The sequence below is a fragment of the Papio anubis genome, chromosome 7 (genome assembly GCF_008728515.1).
Source record: "Papio anubis isolate 15944 chromosome 7, Panubis1.0, whole genome shotgun sequence".
NCBI lineage: Eukaryota > Metazoa > Chordata > Mammalia > Primates > Cercopithecidae > Papio > Papio anubis.
The window spans coordinates 828,682-843,381 of NC_044982.1; the positions used below are offsets into that span (position 1 = coordinate 828,682).

The following is a 14,700-nucleotide window of genomic DNA, read 5'->3' on the forward strand; positions in this document are numbered from 1 at the left end:
CCTCAGCCAGGCCACATCCATGCCCTGAGCTCCGCCTCACCTCAGCCCTGCCCCACCCCTTCCTCACGTGGCAACCCAGGGGCTGCAGATGTGCCCGGAGAGGGCAGGAGGGTGGAAACGTAGGTATCTCGGGAGAATGAGAAGCATGGTAGCCAGGTAGACTACAGGGCCCAGCCCCAGACCCGAGCTGGGGCTGGGCCCCTCCCTGTCTACCCAGGGCATTGCCTGTGAGGCTGCAGGTGACTTGGTGTGTGCTGCAGGCTCAAGGTCCTGCCCCAGGGAGCATGACATTCAGGCCCAGAAATCGCATCGTGCTGCACACAGCCCGAGGGGATAACCCTGTGATGTCCAGGTCACCAGCAGGTTTGGTGTCAAGACCGAGCTGCCAAGGACAGGTTTCTGGAAGGCACAGCACCATAGGTGGAGAGACTTGGAGCAAGGTCCTTAGCCCTGGAACCAGTGAATGTGTGCCCTTATTGGGAAAGGGGGTCTTTGCAGAAGCAAGTTAGCTGAAAATAATGAAGTGGAGAGGGGCTCCTGGGTTAAAGGGGTGAGCCCTAATGTAATCACAAGTGTCTTAGGAGGATGGCAGAGGGAGACTGACACAGACAGAAGCCAGGTGAGGTTGGAAGCAGAGGCAGAGGCCAAGCAAGCAGACGCTACTGCCTGGCCCTGAAGATGGCGGAGGAGCCGAGAGCTCAGGGATGCAGAGACTGGAGGAGGCAGGGAAGGTTCTCCCCACATGCCTCGAGGCCTCCCCACATGCACGGCCTCCAGCACACCTAGACCTTGGCCCTGTAGGATTCATCCGGACCTGTGGTATAAATGTGTGGTGTTTAAGCCACTGGGCTGTGCAAATTGTCAGAGCAGCCACGGCGCGTTCCTAGAAGGAGCCATTGGGGGGACTCAACAGGCAGTGACGGGGTCCTCACAAGCCTGTGAGCCACTCAGAGCCATGAGAGTGGCTAGGCTTGGTGAGGTGCAGGCCATGCCCACCTCCTCTAAGGCAGCCTTACAGCCGATACCTTCTCTTTCTTTCTCTCTCTCTCTCTCTCCTCTCCTCTCTCTCTTTCTCTCTCTCTCTCTCCCCCCCTCCCCCTCCCTCTTGGTTGGACTGCTCTCCATCGTCCCCCCAGGGCATGACTGCCTCCCAAGGTTGTGCTGCGGTGCTTTGCTTGAGGTGAGCACTGACATCCCGGGGGTGTGAGGGGCACCTGCCCAGCGGCCTCGTGTGCAGGATGGGCAGTGGGCCCTGGCTGGCTGAGCATGTGGCCTGGCTGGTGCCCGCAGGCTGCAGCCTTCCTGGGGTAACCGGGATCAGTGAAGGCCCACAGAGTCTGGGCCTGGGATCCCTGCAGCGCTGGCTGAGGACCGGCGGGGATGGGCAGTGAGGGCACCGGGTCACTGTCACCACCCGCGGTTTATTACTTCACTGGGTGGGACCCGGCACACCTGCCTTCCCGACACTCTGGAACCCCTGCCTCCTCCCAGAGCCCCCAAGCCCATCTCCCTCAGAGCCTCCAGAGACAGACCTGGGGAGGCAGTTCTTCTGCCCCCAGCACAAGCCCAGGAGGCCAGGAAGGCACTGTGGGTCTAAAGGAGAGGATCCCGGGACTGCCTGAGAGATGACTCTGACGAGGCAAGCACGGAGCCCACTGAGAAGGGGGATGGGAGCCCCTCCAGGGATGGGCTAGCTCCTCATGAAGGACAAGGGCCCAGGAAGGACAAGGGGGCCTGCTGGGGCAGGATCTGCTATGCTGCAGTTCCTGTGAACCTGGCCCAGAGCTGCCTCTCCTTTTCCTCATCGGTCCTCACAGGTCCACAGTGGTTGCCGTATCGGGAGGTCCCGTGGTGGCAGGGATGGGACACCTGGTATACGCCTGCCAGGTGTATCTGATAGGTTTATGCTCACACCTTCGCCTGGCACCTAGGCACAGCCTGAGCACCTGGGCACTGAAGTGAGGGCAAGGCCTAGGGACCCCACAGGATGGCCGAGGAGGCAACTGCAGGGCGCCTGGGACCCCTGTGCTCAGGAGGTAGAAGGATGCAGCCTGAAGACCCACACCACAGGCTCCCTGGCCAGTGCAGGCCCACAGAGCTCGAGGAGGCAGCCCTGAGCCTCCCGGGGAGAGACGCTCTGTGCACGCCGGCACGGGCCCAGAGTTACAAGCCCTAGGACAGCCCGGGAGAGGCCCAGGCCCCAGGCCAGCAAAGGGGTGCGGGAAGCAAGAGGCCCCGGCCACAGCATGAGGTGAGCCCATCAAGCCGGGGCCGGGTGGGCAATGGGAGGCAGGCAGGGCTTGGGGTGGGACCCTGCTGCAGCGCCATCCACTGTCAACCAGAGGAGTTTCTTCCCTGTGCAGAGTCCACGGGCCTCCTGTGAGTGTGTGCATGGGCACACGTGTGTGTGTGCCTCTGCTGTGTGTCTGTACACACGTATGTTTTGGGTTCTTTTGTGTCTCAGACCATAGAGTCTGCCCCTCCCACCAAAGTCCAGGCAGGAGGATGAACTCACGCCCCTGGGGCCCAGGTGTCAGCAGCCTCTGCCGGATCATCGTTCCCGGTTGTCACTTGCCTTTGCCCACAACCCTATTTCTCCACCATTCCTTAAAGGCCTCAACATGCATTTAAGGCATAAAGGTGAAAGTGCCCAGAAACATCTGACTCCACCGTGGAACCTAGGAGCAAGCTGGGGTAGCTGAGGAGCGGGGCCGTTGGCAGAGGCTGGGGTCCAGGCGGAACTTTGGCGGAGGCACGTCCCGGTACGGGCTCCTGACGTCATCCTCCTGGGACAAGCCCAAACCCGCTCTTTAAATATGGGAGGGACTTTGCTGACCCTGGCCCTGATCCCAGCACTTGGAAACTAAGGAGTGGTCGCCTCCCTCGTGTCACAGCCGCCCGTTCATCATCACAGAAGCGACTCTGTCGCCCCTATGGGCCCCTCTGTGACTGCTGCCTGGGTCCAAGCTGAGCCCAGCTGCCCAGGCCCAGAAGGAAAGCCCAGGCCAGGCACCCAGCACTGGGGCAGTCACATACCCTGGGGAGAGCCACAGCAAGCAGCCAACGTTGCCCAGGAGAAGAGTAGCCGGCAAGGCAGAACGTGAGCTGCCACTGGCTCAAGAGGCTTTGCTGGTCGTCCTGGGGCTCTGGACATGACCTGGAGGAGCGAGGGGAGAAGTCGCATGGTGGTCCCATCCCGGGGCCTGATGGCAGGTGGCCACCCGTCCCAGAGTGGTAGCCAGACGCCAGCGCCATTCCCACAGTCACATCGTTGGTCACAGACTGCAGGACAGACTGTCTTCTCTCCATCGTAGTGCTGTCCAAACCCATAGCCTAGGGTAGACCTGGAAGATTCATTGTCCACACCCGGGTCTGGAGCACAGCCATGAGCCTCGCCAGCTGCCTGTGCATGGAAAGCCAGCCCAAGCCCTGCTCCATCCCTAGCCAAAGTCAGTGTCCTTTCCCCTTTTCCCAAGTGAGCTCTAGCCACCTGCCTACCCTGCCATCTGAGGATGACAACCTTCATTCCATTGGAACCCGGCTGTGCCACCAGCTGGCCTGCAGTCCTGGGCAGACTCCGTCACCTCGCTATGCCTTAGCCTCTCCATCTGCACAGGAGGAGGATGATGATGGTGGCGATGGTGGTGATGGCTTCCTTTTGCATCTGAGGCAAGGACTCAATGAGATGATACACATCAGGCACTGGGTATGGTGCCGGTCCTTCCTGAACACTCATCTATGTGAGCTGTCCTTGTGAAACGGGTTCACCACATTTCCCCATGCAGAACATCCTTCGTCTGCCATACTTGAAACGTCTGCCCCAATACTAACAGCTCCTCATGGAAGATGTGCACACACCCACCTGCCCTCATACTCCCAAAGGTGCTCATGCCTTATCAAGCCAAAGTCCAGCCAGGAACTTTATAGCAGCATCCCTTTCCCTCTCCATGCACCAAGGAGCAGGCAAAGCACTACATCTTCCATCTGGGGGCAATGCCGCCCTCTTGTCCCATTTTCACTGCCATGCCTAAGAGGCAGTGCTTCCCCCACAAGGTTCCATGGCGGCCTACCTACAGCAACTCTGTTCACATGAGTTTCAGCATCCTTGCAGTGGCTCCCCTGCCATGCTGTGGCTCTTCAATCACACTCGCCTCCTGCTCCCTGTGGCAGGCATAGATTCTGAATGATCTGGATACACTGCTTTGTTAATGACAGTACACCTCCTGTGCTGGGGAAGACACAGCAGATACAGAAGGCAATTGTTGGGCACAAAATAATGACAGCAGAGATGATGGCAAGTTGGCATTTTTCTAGCAATAAAACTTAAAACTGACTCAAGAAGAAAAGGAAATCATAATTGGAACAATAATCCTCAAGGAAGCATTAAGATTATTAAATAATTGTCCTCACGGATGACTTCAGGCCAAGATGGCTTTATGGGTGAAGTTTAGACTTTCAGAAAACTAATCAGTTCCCATAAGAATTGCTCCAGGATTTGGAGGAACATGGAAAAGTCCATTAAAGGAATCACACTCCACAGTTCCCAGAGTAAAACATGGGCTAACTTGCGTTTCGGTAAAGAGCCAAATGTTATAAACGACACCCTAGAAGGCCAAATTCTGTCCATCTCATTGAAGAACAACTTACACCGGGAATTAAGAACTATTTCTAGCTCATCCCACCACTCAGGCCAATGGTAACATCCTTCTCCATCCCTTCCCAATGTCTGTGCATTTCCTGTGACGCAGGAGGTCTGGGGTAGGGAGGGCTCCTGCCTTAGGTCCGAGGCCCTGTCTGAAGAGGGGTAGGTGAGGAGGCCACTTGATGGTCTGGGCCAAGACAGCCATAGGATGCATCATTCATTATCAAGGAGGCTGAGGGCTGGGTCTCCAGGTCCAGGGAACTCCCCACAAGGTGGGAACCCTGCCCAGCCCCACACAGCCTCTGATGGGGGACCCTGCTCTGGCGCAGAGCCTGGGGACAGGTCCTGAGCTCAGCCAGAGTCTGCCTCCCTGTCATTTAGGAACTAAACCTAGTGGCAGGATGCTGGAGCCCAGCCCCCATCTGACCTTACAGTGCCAAGGCTGGGGCCCTGGGTTCCCCTCAAGGCGCAGCATTACTAGAGGCCCAGGCAGTGCAGGAGTGGCCAAGTCCGGGGCTTCCTCCAGAGCCCTCAAGCATCACGGCATCAGGAAGGGTAGGACCCTGGCCGCAGGAATTGGCACCAAAGCTCCAGAAGCTACCCTGGACACCATGGAGAGAGGCCTGGAGGGAAAGTGCCAGGCACTGCCTCCCCTTCTGATCCCATCTGAGGTGGCTGCCAAGCCCAGAGAACGGCTCTGATGTCCCCCAGCCCTGCAGCCCACTGACACCTGTACTGTGCCCCTGTGAGACCCCTGTGCAAAGAAGTCACCACCCTACACTCAAAGACAGTGGGGGGCCTCGCCCCACATCCTCAGAGCATGGCCTGTTTGCTGCAGGGATGGTCTCCTCGAGGCCCCCCAGAGCTCTATCATAAGGGCTCCCTCCACCCCCTGCACCAAGAGACAGCCAGACCCCAGCAGGGCTTCCAGTGGCTTCAGGGCACACCCCTAGGCTGACCCCAGCCCCATCAACACCTGTCTGAGAAAGCTCCGTGCACCAGAACTGACCGTTTGCTCCAACTCCCGACCTCCGGTTCTCAGGGCGTCTGCTGAAAAGGCTGCAACTGCACGTCCTTCCTCTGTCCGTTCCCGATGTCCATGCATCTCCTGTGGCCAGGAGGGTCTTTCTCGGGACTTGAGAGCTGCTCCCTGAAGTGTCCCCATTGGGAAGATGGGCCGGTGTCTCCAGGCTCTGGGAGGACAGAATCCTGACCTCAACAGCGGCCGGCGCGGACACAGCGGGCCCCATCCCAGGGACGCTGACCAGCGCTGGGCAACTTTTCCCTTCGCTGATGACTGGGCCCCGAGCACCCTCCCTGCTCCCTGTACTGTCTCCCTTTACAAGGCTGTCGCTTCTGCACAGATGATAATGGAGCTTGGCTCATTCCCCTAGAGTCAGTGAATGACAAAACTGTTTCCTCCGCCTGAACTCAAGTCTGCCTGCGTTTACCTGACCACACCTGGTGGACAGTTTGGACAAATTTGCACACCCAGAGACACAGACCCTTCTAGAAATCATTATCTCCCCATCCCTGGGACCCCTCTCCTGGGGAAGTCGGCTAGGCACTGGCCTGGGCCCTCCTGCTGTCCTAGGAGGCTGCTGACCTCCTGCCTGGCGCCTGTCCCCAGCTCCAGAGCCAGAGCAGACGACAGGGGCGCTGCAGGCTAGGAAGCCGCCCCCTCCAGGCCGGGGTCTAGTGCAGGTGCCCAGGTCAAGAAAGATTGTGAATGCAGGAATGACTGGGCCACACTCCTCCCGTGCCCGCCCCCTCCTGCCCTGCACCCCACAGCCCAGGCCCACATGCTGGATGCCCCCCCACAGCAGAGGGGCTGTTCTGTGACCCCCTGGGAAAGACGCCCTCAGCCTCCGCCCTGTCCCACGACCCAAGGAAGACAAGACACAGGCCCTCTCCCCACAGTCTCCCACCCGGCTCCTGCTGGGACCCTCAAGGTGTCCCGCCCGCCTCTGCGGGAAATCCGGGACTCACCAGCAACCCTCAGGAAGCAGGGTGTGGCCCCATTTCATAGGAGGCTTTGTCACAATGAAATTCTTAGAAAGCCTTGACTACGATGATGACCGTGGCGTGGCCGTGAACACTGTCAGCTCCCACAGTTGCTGCAGCAAAAATGTCCTCAGACAGGGTGGGGGCCCTCGGTCGTCTGCCGTCCTGCTCAACCCAGAGCACGCAGGAGGATCTGAGGCCACACCCGACACCCAGGCCAGAACATGTCTCCCTCCAGGGTGACCTGCCATGTCTTGCATTGCTGGAGGGACGGGGGCAGCCTAAGGGGGTCTGCGGCCAGGAGATGAATCCCATTAACCCAAAGGAAAACGAGCAGGACCCAACCACCCTCCCCGCTGAGGCCGACCTGCCCAGAGGGGCCTGGTCCACCCCACACACCGGGCGGGAATGTGTGCAGGCCCCGGTCTCTGAGGGTGTTCAGCATCCTCCCCGTTGAGGCCGACCTGCCCAGAGGGGCCTGGCCCACCCACACACCAGGTGGAATGTGTGCAGGCCCCGGTCTCTGCGGGTGCTCCACTAGCTGGGCTCCCACTCCTCGCCCCACACCTAAAACGAGCCACAGCCTCAGAGCCCCTGAAGGAGACCCCGCCCAGCAGCCCAGGCCCATCCCGGAGGCCCCAGAGCTCAGGGAGCCTGGGCGGATTCTGAACAGCCCTGAGTCACAGTGGGTATAGCTGGAACTATCACTGTGAGAAAAGCTATGTCCAAAACTGTCTCCTGGCCACTGCCGGAGGCCCAGCCAGAGAGGGGAGCAGCCGCCCCAAACCTGGGTCCTACCCAGCTCGCATGATCCCCAGCACCCGGAGCACAACGCAGTCCCCACTGAATGGTGAGCACGGGGACCGGGGCTCTGGGGGGTCAGGGAAGGGGCTGGACCCCATCCTACTGCCCTGGCCCCAGTGCCTCTGGCCAGAACTGAGTCTACCACCACCAACAGTCCCTCAGGGAAACAGGGGTCACCGGCACCTCCCAACATCAACCCCAGGCAGCCCAGGCACAAACCCCACATCCAGAGCCGACTCCAGGAGCTCATTCACCCCAGTACCCTGGGGGACCCCAACCCCGATGACTCCCCACTGGAATCCGCCCCAGAGGCCACCAGGACCAAAGACCCCACCCCTGTCTCTGTCCCTCACTCAGGGCCTGCTGCGGGGCGAGCACGTGAAGCAGACTCGGGCTTAGGGGACACCACTGTGGCCCCAACCTCGACCAGGCCACAGGCCCTTCCTTCCTGCCCTGGTGCAGCACGGACTCTGGGGTCTGGGCCGGGAGGAACTTCTGGCAGGTCGCCAAGCACAGAGCCCCCCGGCTGAGGTAGCCCCAGGAGGATCCCCAGGAGGAGGCCCCCTCCCCTTCCTCCCAGCTGGACCCCATGTCCTCCCCAAGAGAGGGGTGTCATCCAAGGCAGTTCCTCCATGGAGCCCCATTCAGGCTCCTCCCCAGACCCCACTGGGCCTCAGTCCCGGCTCTGGGAATGCAGCCACCTCAGGCACCCCAGGCAGCCCAGACCCAGTCACCCTGCAGTGCCCAAGCACACACCTTGGAGCAGAGCAGGGTGCATCTCGGAGGGGCTGGGCTCCCCACCCCCACCCCCACCCCCACCCCCACCTGCACACCCCACCCACCCCTGCCCAGCGGCTCTACAGGAAGGTCAGAGCCCCCATGGGGTATGGACTTAGGGTCTCACTCACGCGCTTTCCCTCCTGGGAGAAGGGGCCTCATGCCCAGATCCCCACAGCAATGCTGGTCAAGGGTGGAGGCAGTGGCCCCAGAAACACACTGATCTGCCCCTCAGGTTCATCCAGCCCCGGCTTCCCTGCTGTCCCTGGGAGGCCTGGGCTCCACCAGACCACAGCTCCGGGACACCGCACACAGGAGCCACCAACACAGCTCACAGGAAGAAGATAAGCCCCAGACCCGCAGGGCCAGGACCTGCCTTCCTACCACTGCTTCCTGCCCCAGACCTCAGCGCCCTCCCCCTTCCACTTACACCAGGCCAGGAAGCTGTTCCCACACAGTTCAACCCCAAACCGGGACCACCTGGCACTCAGGTCACTGCCGTTTCCTTCTCCGTTTACTCCCAGTGCCTCTGTGCTCCCTCCCTCCTCCCTCCTTCAGGGCAGCACCCTGTGCAGCCCCTCCCTGCAGCCCACACCCTGGGGACATCCGACCCTGCAGCCCACACCATGGGGAGACCCGAACCTGCCTCCAGCCCTTTCTCTCCCGCTGTTCTTGCCGCCCACCCAGACAACCCTGGGGTCCCGTCCCTGCAGTCCCCACCCTGGTCTCCACCCAGAACCCTGTCCCTCCCTCCAGACACCCCTACTAGACAAACCCTGCACCTGCAGGCCCTCCCCTGTTCTGCTGCAGAGCATCAGTTTCTCCTGCCTGTGCCCATCCCTTGCCCTCTCCTGTCCACAACTTGAGCTCTTCCTCTCCTGGGGCCCCTGAGCCATGGCACTGACCCTGCACTCCCACCCACACACTGCCCATGCCCTCACCTTCCTCCGGCCACTCCGGCCCCGATCCCCTCTCAGGCCCAGCTGTTGTATTTCCAGGACAAAGGCTCACCCAAGTCTTTGCCATGCAGGCCTGGGCCCTTGCCCTCACTGCCCATTTACAGGGCAGCATCCTGAGCACAGAAGCAGGGAGCTCAGCCCTTCCACAGGCAGAAGGCACTGAAAGAAATCAGCCTCCAACACCTTGACGCATGTCCACCTGTGTCTGTCACTGCCCGCACCTGCAGGGAGGCTCGGCTCTCCCTTCAAAGACGAGGGATCCAGGCAGCAACATCACGGGAGAATGCAGGGCTCCCAGACATCCCAGCCCTCTCACAGGCCTCTCCTGGAAAGAGACCTGCAGCCACCACGGAACAGCCATGGAGGCCGCTGGATAGTAACTGAGTCAGTGACCGACCTGGAGGGCAGGGGAGCAGTGAGCCCGAGCCCAGACCGCAGGGACAGAGACCAGCTGCTGACGTCCCGAGCCCCTCACTGGCGGACGAACCACACCCTGTGGAAACAGAACAGACCCACAGTCCCACCTGGAACGGGGCAGACTCTGCTGAGCCCCCAGAACCAGCCCTGAGAAACACCAGGCAACAGCATCAGAGGGGGCTCCCGAGAAAGAGAGGAGGGAAGGTCTCCTCCACCAGCAAGCGCTTCCCTTGACCAAAAACAGGGTCCACGCAACTCCCCCAGGACAAAGGAAGAGCCTCCTGTACAGCGCTGGGCTCAGAGTCCTCTCCAAGACACATGAGTTTCAGACAAAAACCCCCTGGAAATCACAGTCTCAGCAGGAGAGCCGGGCCAGAGTCAGCAAGGGGGGGACTCGGTGACACCTGCAGGAACAGGAGGATTTTGTGGGGGCTCGTGTCACTGTGAGGATATTGTACTAGTACTACATGCTATGCTCACAGTGACACAGCCCCAGTCCCAAAACCCTGCTGTAAAGGCTCCTACTTCTGGGGCTGAGGGGCTGGGGGGAGCGTCTGAGAAGTAGGGCCTAGGGGTGTCCATCAACACCCAAAACACACCAGACTCCTCCCCATATATCATCCGCACCGGGCAGCAAGCAGAGTAAACAGAAAATGAGAGGCAGCTGGGAAGCTTGCATAGGCCCCAGGGAAACAGCTTTGGTGGGTATGAAAGAGGGGATGCAGGCAGAGCCTGAGCAGGGCCCTTTGCTGTTTCTGCTTTCCTGTGCAGAAAGTTCCATAAACTGGTGTTTGGGATCAATAGCTGGGAGTGAGCCCTGGAGGACAGTCTGGAAAGGGCAGAGGGAAGGAGGAGCAGCCACTATCCTACACTGTCATCATTCGAAAGGTTGCCCTGTGCCCACACTGCTGCATCACGGGATGCTTAACAGCTGGTGTAGACACAGCTAAAGAGAGAATCAGCAAGATGGATTTGCAGCACAGATCTGAATAAATTCTCCTGAATGTGGGGCAGCACAGAAGCAAGCACACAGAAAGTGCCTGATGCCAGGGCAAAGTTCAGTGGGCATCTTCAGGCATTGCTGCTGGGCACACACACTCTGAAAAGCACTGGCAGGAACTCCCCGTGACAAAGCAGAACCCTACAGGCAATGCCAGCCCCAGAGCCCTCCCTGAGAGCCTCATGGGCAAAGATGTGCAGAACATCTGTTTGTCATAGCCTCAAACTGAGAACGAAGCAAACGTCCACCTGAAGGAAAACAGGCAAATAAACGATGGCAGGTTCATGCAACGCGAACCCAGACAGCCACGAGGACAACAATAGAGGTTGCAGGCAACTCTGCAGATGAGTTCATGACAATGCTGAGTAATTGGAGTAACAACAGAAACTCCAAAAAATACTTTCACTATGATTTCTTCTAAATAAAATTTACACAAGGCACAAGGAACTATCTTCTTAAGTGATAAACTTTCCACTAGAAAAACTACAAGGAAAATCAAGAAAATGAAGATCACATAAACACACTTGTGGTTACTTCTACTGGGGAAGGAAGAGGGTATGAACTGAGACGCACAGGGTTGGCAAGTCTCCTAACAAGAATAGAACAAATTTACTACAGTACCTTAAAAACAGCAGTTAAACTTCTAAATCACAAGAAGAGGAAAATGCACACAGCTGTGTTTAGAAAATTCTCACTCCAGCACTGTTCATAATAGCAAAGACATTACCCCAGGTTGGATAAATAAATAATGACACAAGCAATTGCACAATGATACAGACATATATTTAGTATATGAGATGTCGATGATGTATCCCCAAAGAAAAGACTTTAAAGAGAAAAGGCCTGATGTGTGGAGCACTCACCTCCCTGGGCATTCCCGGACAGGCTGCAGGCTCACCGTGTGGCAGGGCAGGCCGGTACCTGCTGGCAGCTCCTGGGGCCTGACGTGGAGCAAGCACAGAGCCGTATCCGCCAGAGGACGTATACCGCCGAGGACGGCACTGTCAGTGCATTCTGGAGACAAGCAGCTCAGCGACACTCCCAGGCCAGAGCCCGAGAGAGACGCTCATGCACAGGGAGGCAGAGCCCAGCTCCTCCACAGCCAGCACCACCTGTGCAGGGGGCACCATCTGGCAGGCACAGAACAGGCGCTGGGAGGAGGAGCAGGGACACCAGGCAGGGTTGGCACTCACTGAAAATTACAGAAGTCTCATACATCCACCTCAGCCTCACCTAACCTGGACCTCACTTGACCTGGACCTCACCTGGCCTGGACCTCACATGGCCTGGACCTCACCTATAGGCTTCACCTGACCTCAGCCTCACCTGACTGGGACCTCATCTGTCCCGAGCTCACATGATCTGGGCCTCACGTGACCTGGGCCTCACTTGGCCTGGACCTCACCTGGCCTCAGGCCTCAACTGCACCTCCTCCAGGTCTTGCTGGAACCTGAGTAGCACTGAGGCTGCAGGGGCTCATCTGGGGTTGGGGAATGACTCTGGAACTCTCCCACATCTCACCTTTCTGGGTGGAGGCACTTGGTGGCCCTGGGAATATAAAAAGCCCCAGAATGATGCCTGCGTGATTTGGAGGCAATTTATACAACCAAAAGGACAAGGTCATGGGGCGGGTAGGGACAGTACAGACAGATCCCAGCCTGAAGTGGAGCCTCAGGACACAGGTGGGCACAGTCACTGTCCACCTAAGCAAGGGGCAGACCTGAGTGTCCCCGCAGCAGACCTGACAGCGCTGGGCCCACAGCCTCCCCTCTGGGCCTTGCTGCCTCCTCAGGTCAGCTCTGGACATCCCAGGTTTCACCAGGCCTGGCAGTAGGTTTGAAGTGAGGTCTGTGTCACTGTGGTATTACAATGTTTGGACTGGTTATTATACCCACAGTGTCACAGAGTCCTTCAAAAACCCATCCCTGGGAGCCTCCCGCCACAGCCCTCCCTGCAGGGGACCGCCGCGTGCCATGTTAGGATTTTGATCAAGGACACAGCACCATGGGTGTGGTGGCCACCACAGCAGTGCAGCCCGTGACCCAGACACACAGGGCGGCAGGCACGATGGACAGGCCCACGAGTGACCACCCTGAGATCCTGCCTGCCAGCCATAGAGACCATGAAGCAGATGGCCAGGATCATCCCACAGGTCAGCCAGACCTGACTCCAATGGGTCCGCATCGCTGCTGCCCTCCAACCCCAGTCCAGATGGGGACAGGGCTGGCCCCACAGCACCATCTGCTTCTGTCGAGGCGGCAGTCCCGGAAGCCCCTCCCTTAAGGCTGGGCCACATGTGTGGACCCTGCGAGCCCCCCATGTCAGAGTAGGGGCACCAGGAGGGCGGGGCTGGCCCTGTGCACTGTTTTTTGGTCCCTGGACTGCCTGGCCCTGACGCCTGAGCCTCTCCTGGGTCTTTTCTAAGACAGAAGACATTTCCGGGGACAGCCAGAGCTGGGCGTCGCTCATCCTGCCCGACTGTCCTAAGTCCTGCTTGTTTCCAGATCTCACCGGTGGAGGCCAACAGAGGACTCACCTCCCCCAGTCAGAGACAAAGAACCTTCCAGAAATCCCTGTCTCTCTCCCCAGTGGCCACCCTCTTCCAGGACAGTCCTCAGTAGCATCAGAGCGGGAACCCACATCTGGATCGGGATGACCCCAGAACACAAGATGGCCCATGGGGACAGCCCCAGAGCCCAGCCCTTCCCAGCCCCTAAAAGGTGTCCCACCCCCTGCACCTGCCCCAGGGCTCAACTCCAGGAGGCCTGACTCCTGCACACCCTCTGGCTGGATGTCACCTCAGCCCCTCCTGGAGGGGACAGGAGCCCGGCAGGGTGAGTCAGACCCTCCTGCCCTCTATGGCAGGTGGAGAAGATTCAGAAAGGCCTGAGATCCCCAGGACGCAGCACCACTGTCAATGGGGGCCGCAGACGCCTGGACCAGGGCCTGCGTGGGAAAGGCCTCTGGCCACACTCACGGGCTTTTTGTGAAGGACCCTCCTACTGTGTGACTACGGTAACCACCACAGTGATGAACCCAGTGGCAGAAACTGGCCAGACACGCAAGGTTTATCCACACTCCTCGACTCGGAGCTCCCCAGGACCACAAGAGCCAGGGCTGAGGGTTTGTGCCAAGACCCTCGGATTCTAGGGACACCCAGGACATCTCAGCCCACAGGCTGGTGCCCCGCACACTGTGTGCCCCCAAACAGGGGCTTCAGAGGGCTCTGAGGTGACCTCACTGAAGTCCACAGGTACCCTGGCCCCTTCCCTGCCAGCTGCACCAGACCCTGTCCCGACAGATACCCCGATTCTAACAGCCAATTCCTGGGGCCTGGAATCCCTGTAGACACCAGCCTCGTTCCAACACCTCCTGCCAAATGCCTGGATTCCCATCCTGTCTGGAATCAAGAGGACAGCGTCCCCCAGGCTCCCAACAGGCAGGACTCCCACACACCCTCCTCTGAGAGGACACTGTGCTCCGCAGGGCCAGGCCCCAGACAGTCCCCCTCACCTGCCCACGTAGAAACTCCTGCCATTGTCATCCCCACCTGGCAAAGACCACTCATAGAGCCCCCAGCCCCAGGTATAGCCATAGAGTCTCCGAGGCCCCTAAGAAGGAGCCCATGCCCAGTTCTGCCTGGACCCTCGGCCGGGCCGACAGCTGTGGACGCTGGAGCTGGGCCCGCACTGGGCTGCATAGGAGCTCACCAGTGAGGAGACAGGAGAGCACATGCCGGGGGAGCACCCAGCCTCCTGCCGACCGGAGGCCTGTCCCAGAGCCCAGGAGGCTACAGAGGCCTCTCCAGGGAGACACTGTGCATGTCTGGTCCCTGAGCAGCCCCCCCACCTCCCCAGTCCTGGGGACCCCTGGGCACAGCTGTCTGGACCCTCCCTGTTCCCTGGGAAGCTCCTCCTGACAGCCCCGCCTCCAGTCCCAGGTGTGGTTATTGTCAGGGGGTGTCAGGCTGTGGGGGATACAGTGGGTACAGTTACCACAGTGGTGCCGCCCATAGCAGCAACCAGGCCAACGAGACAGGCCCCTGCCCCACAGCCCCAGGCCTCCAGCTCACCTGCTTCTCCTGGGGCTCTCAAGGC

At 59.5% G+C, this 14,700-nt stretch overlaps 1 protein-coding gene across 32 annotated transcripts in view; it reads right to left on the reverse strand.

Moving 5' to 3' along the window:
• Window positions 1-1,401: 1,401 nt before the first annotated feature.
• LOC116275918 overlaps window positions 1,402-14,700 on the reverse strand; it is a 33,145-nt gene continuing 19,846 nt past the window's right edge. For 3 of the 32 annotated variants that reach the window (XM_031668999.1, XM_031669001.1, XM_031669000.1), the window contains exons 3-7: window positions 11,467-11,617; window positions 5,652-5,835; window positions 5,070-5,265; window positions 3,037-4,228; window positions 1,402-2,786 (exon numbers count right to left, since the gene is read on the reverse strand). In XM_031668999.1, coding sequence (XP_031524859.1) covers window positions 5,104-5,265; window positions 5,652-5,835; window positions 11,467-11,617 — 497 coding nt within the window. In that variant the 3' untranslated portion in view covers window positions 1,402-2,786; window positions 3,037-4,228; window positions 5,070-5,103. The other 29 variants (XM_031669003.1, XR_004185353.1, XR_004185354.1 and 26 more) reach the window with 29 other exon arrangements.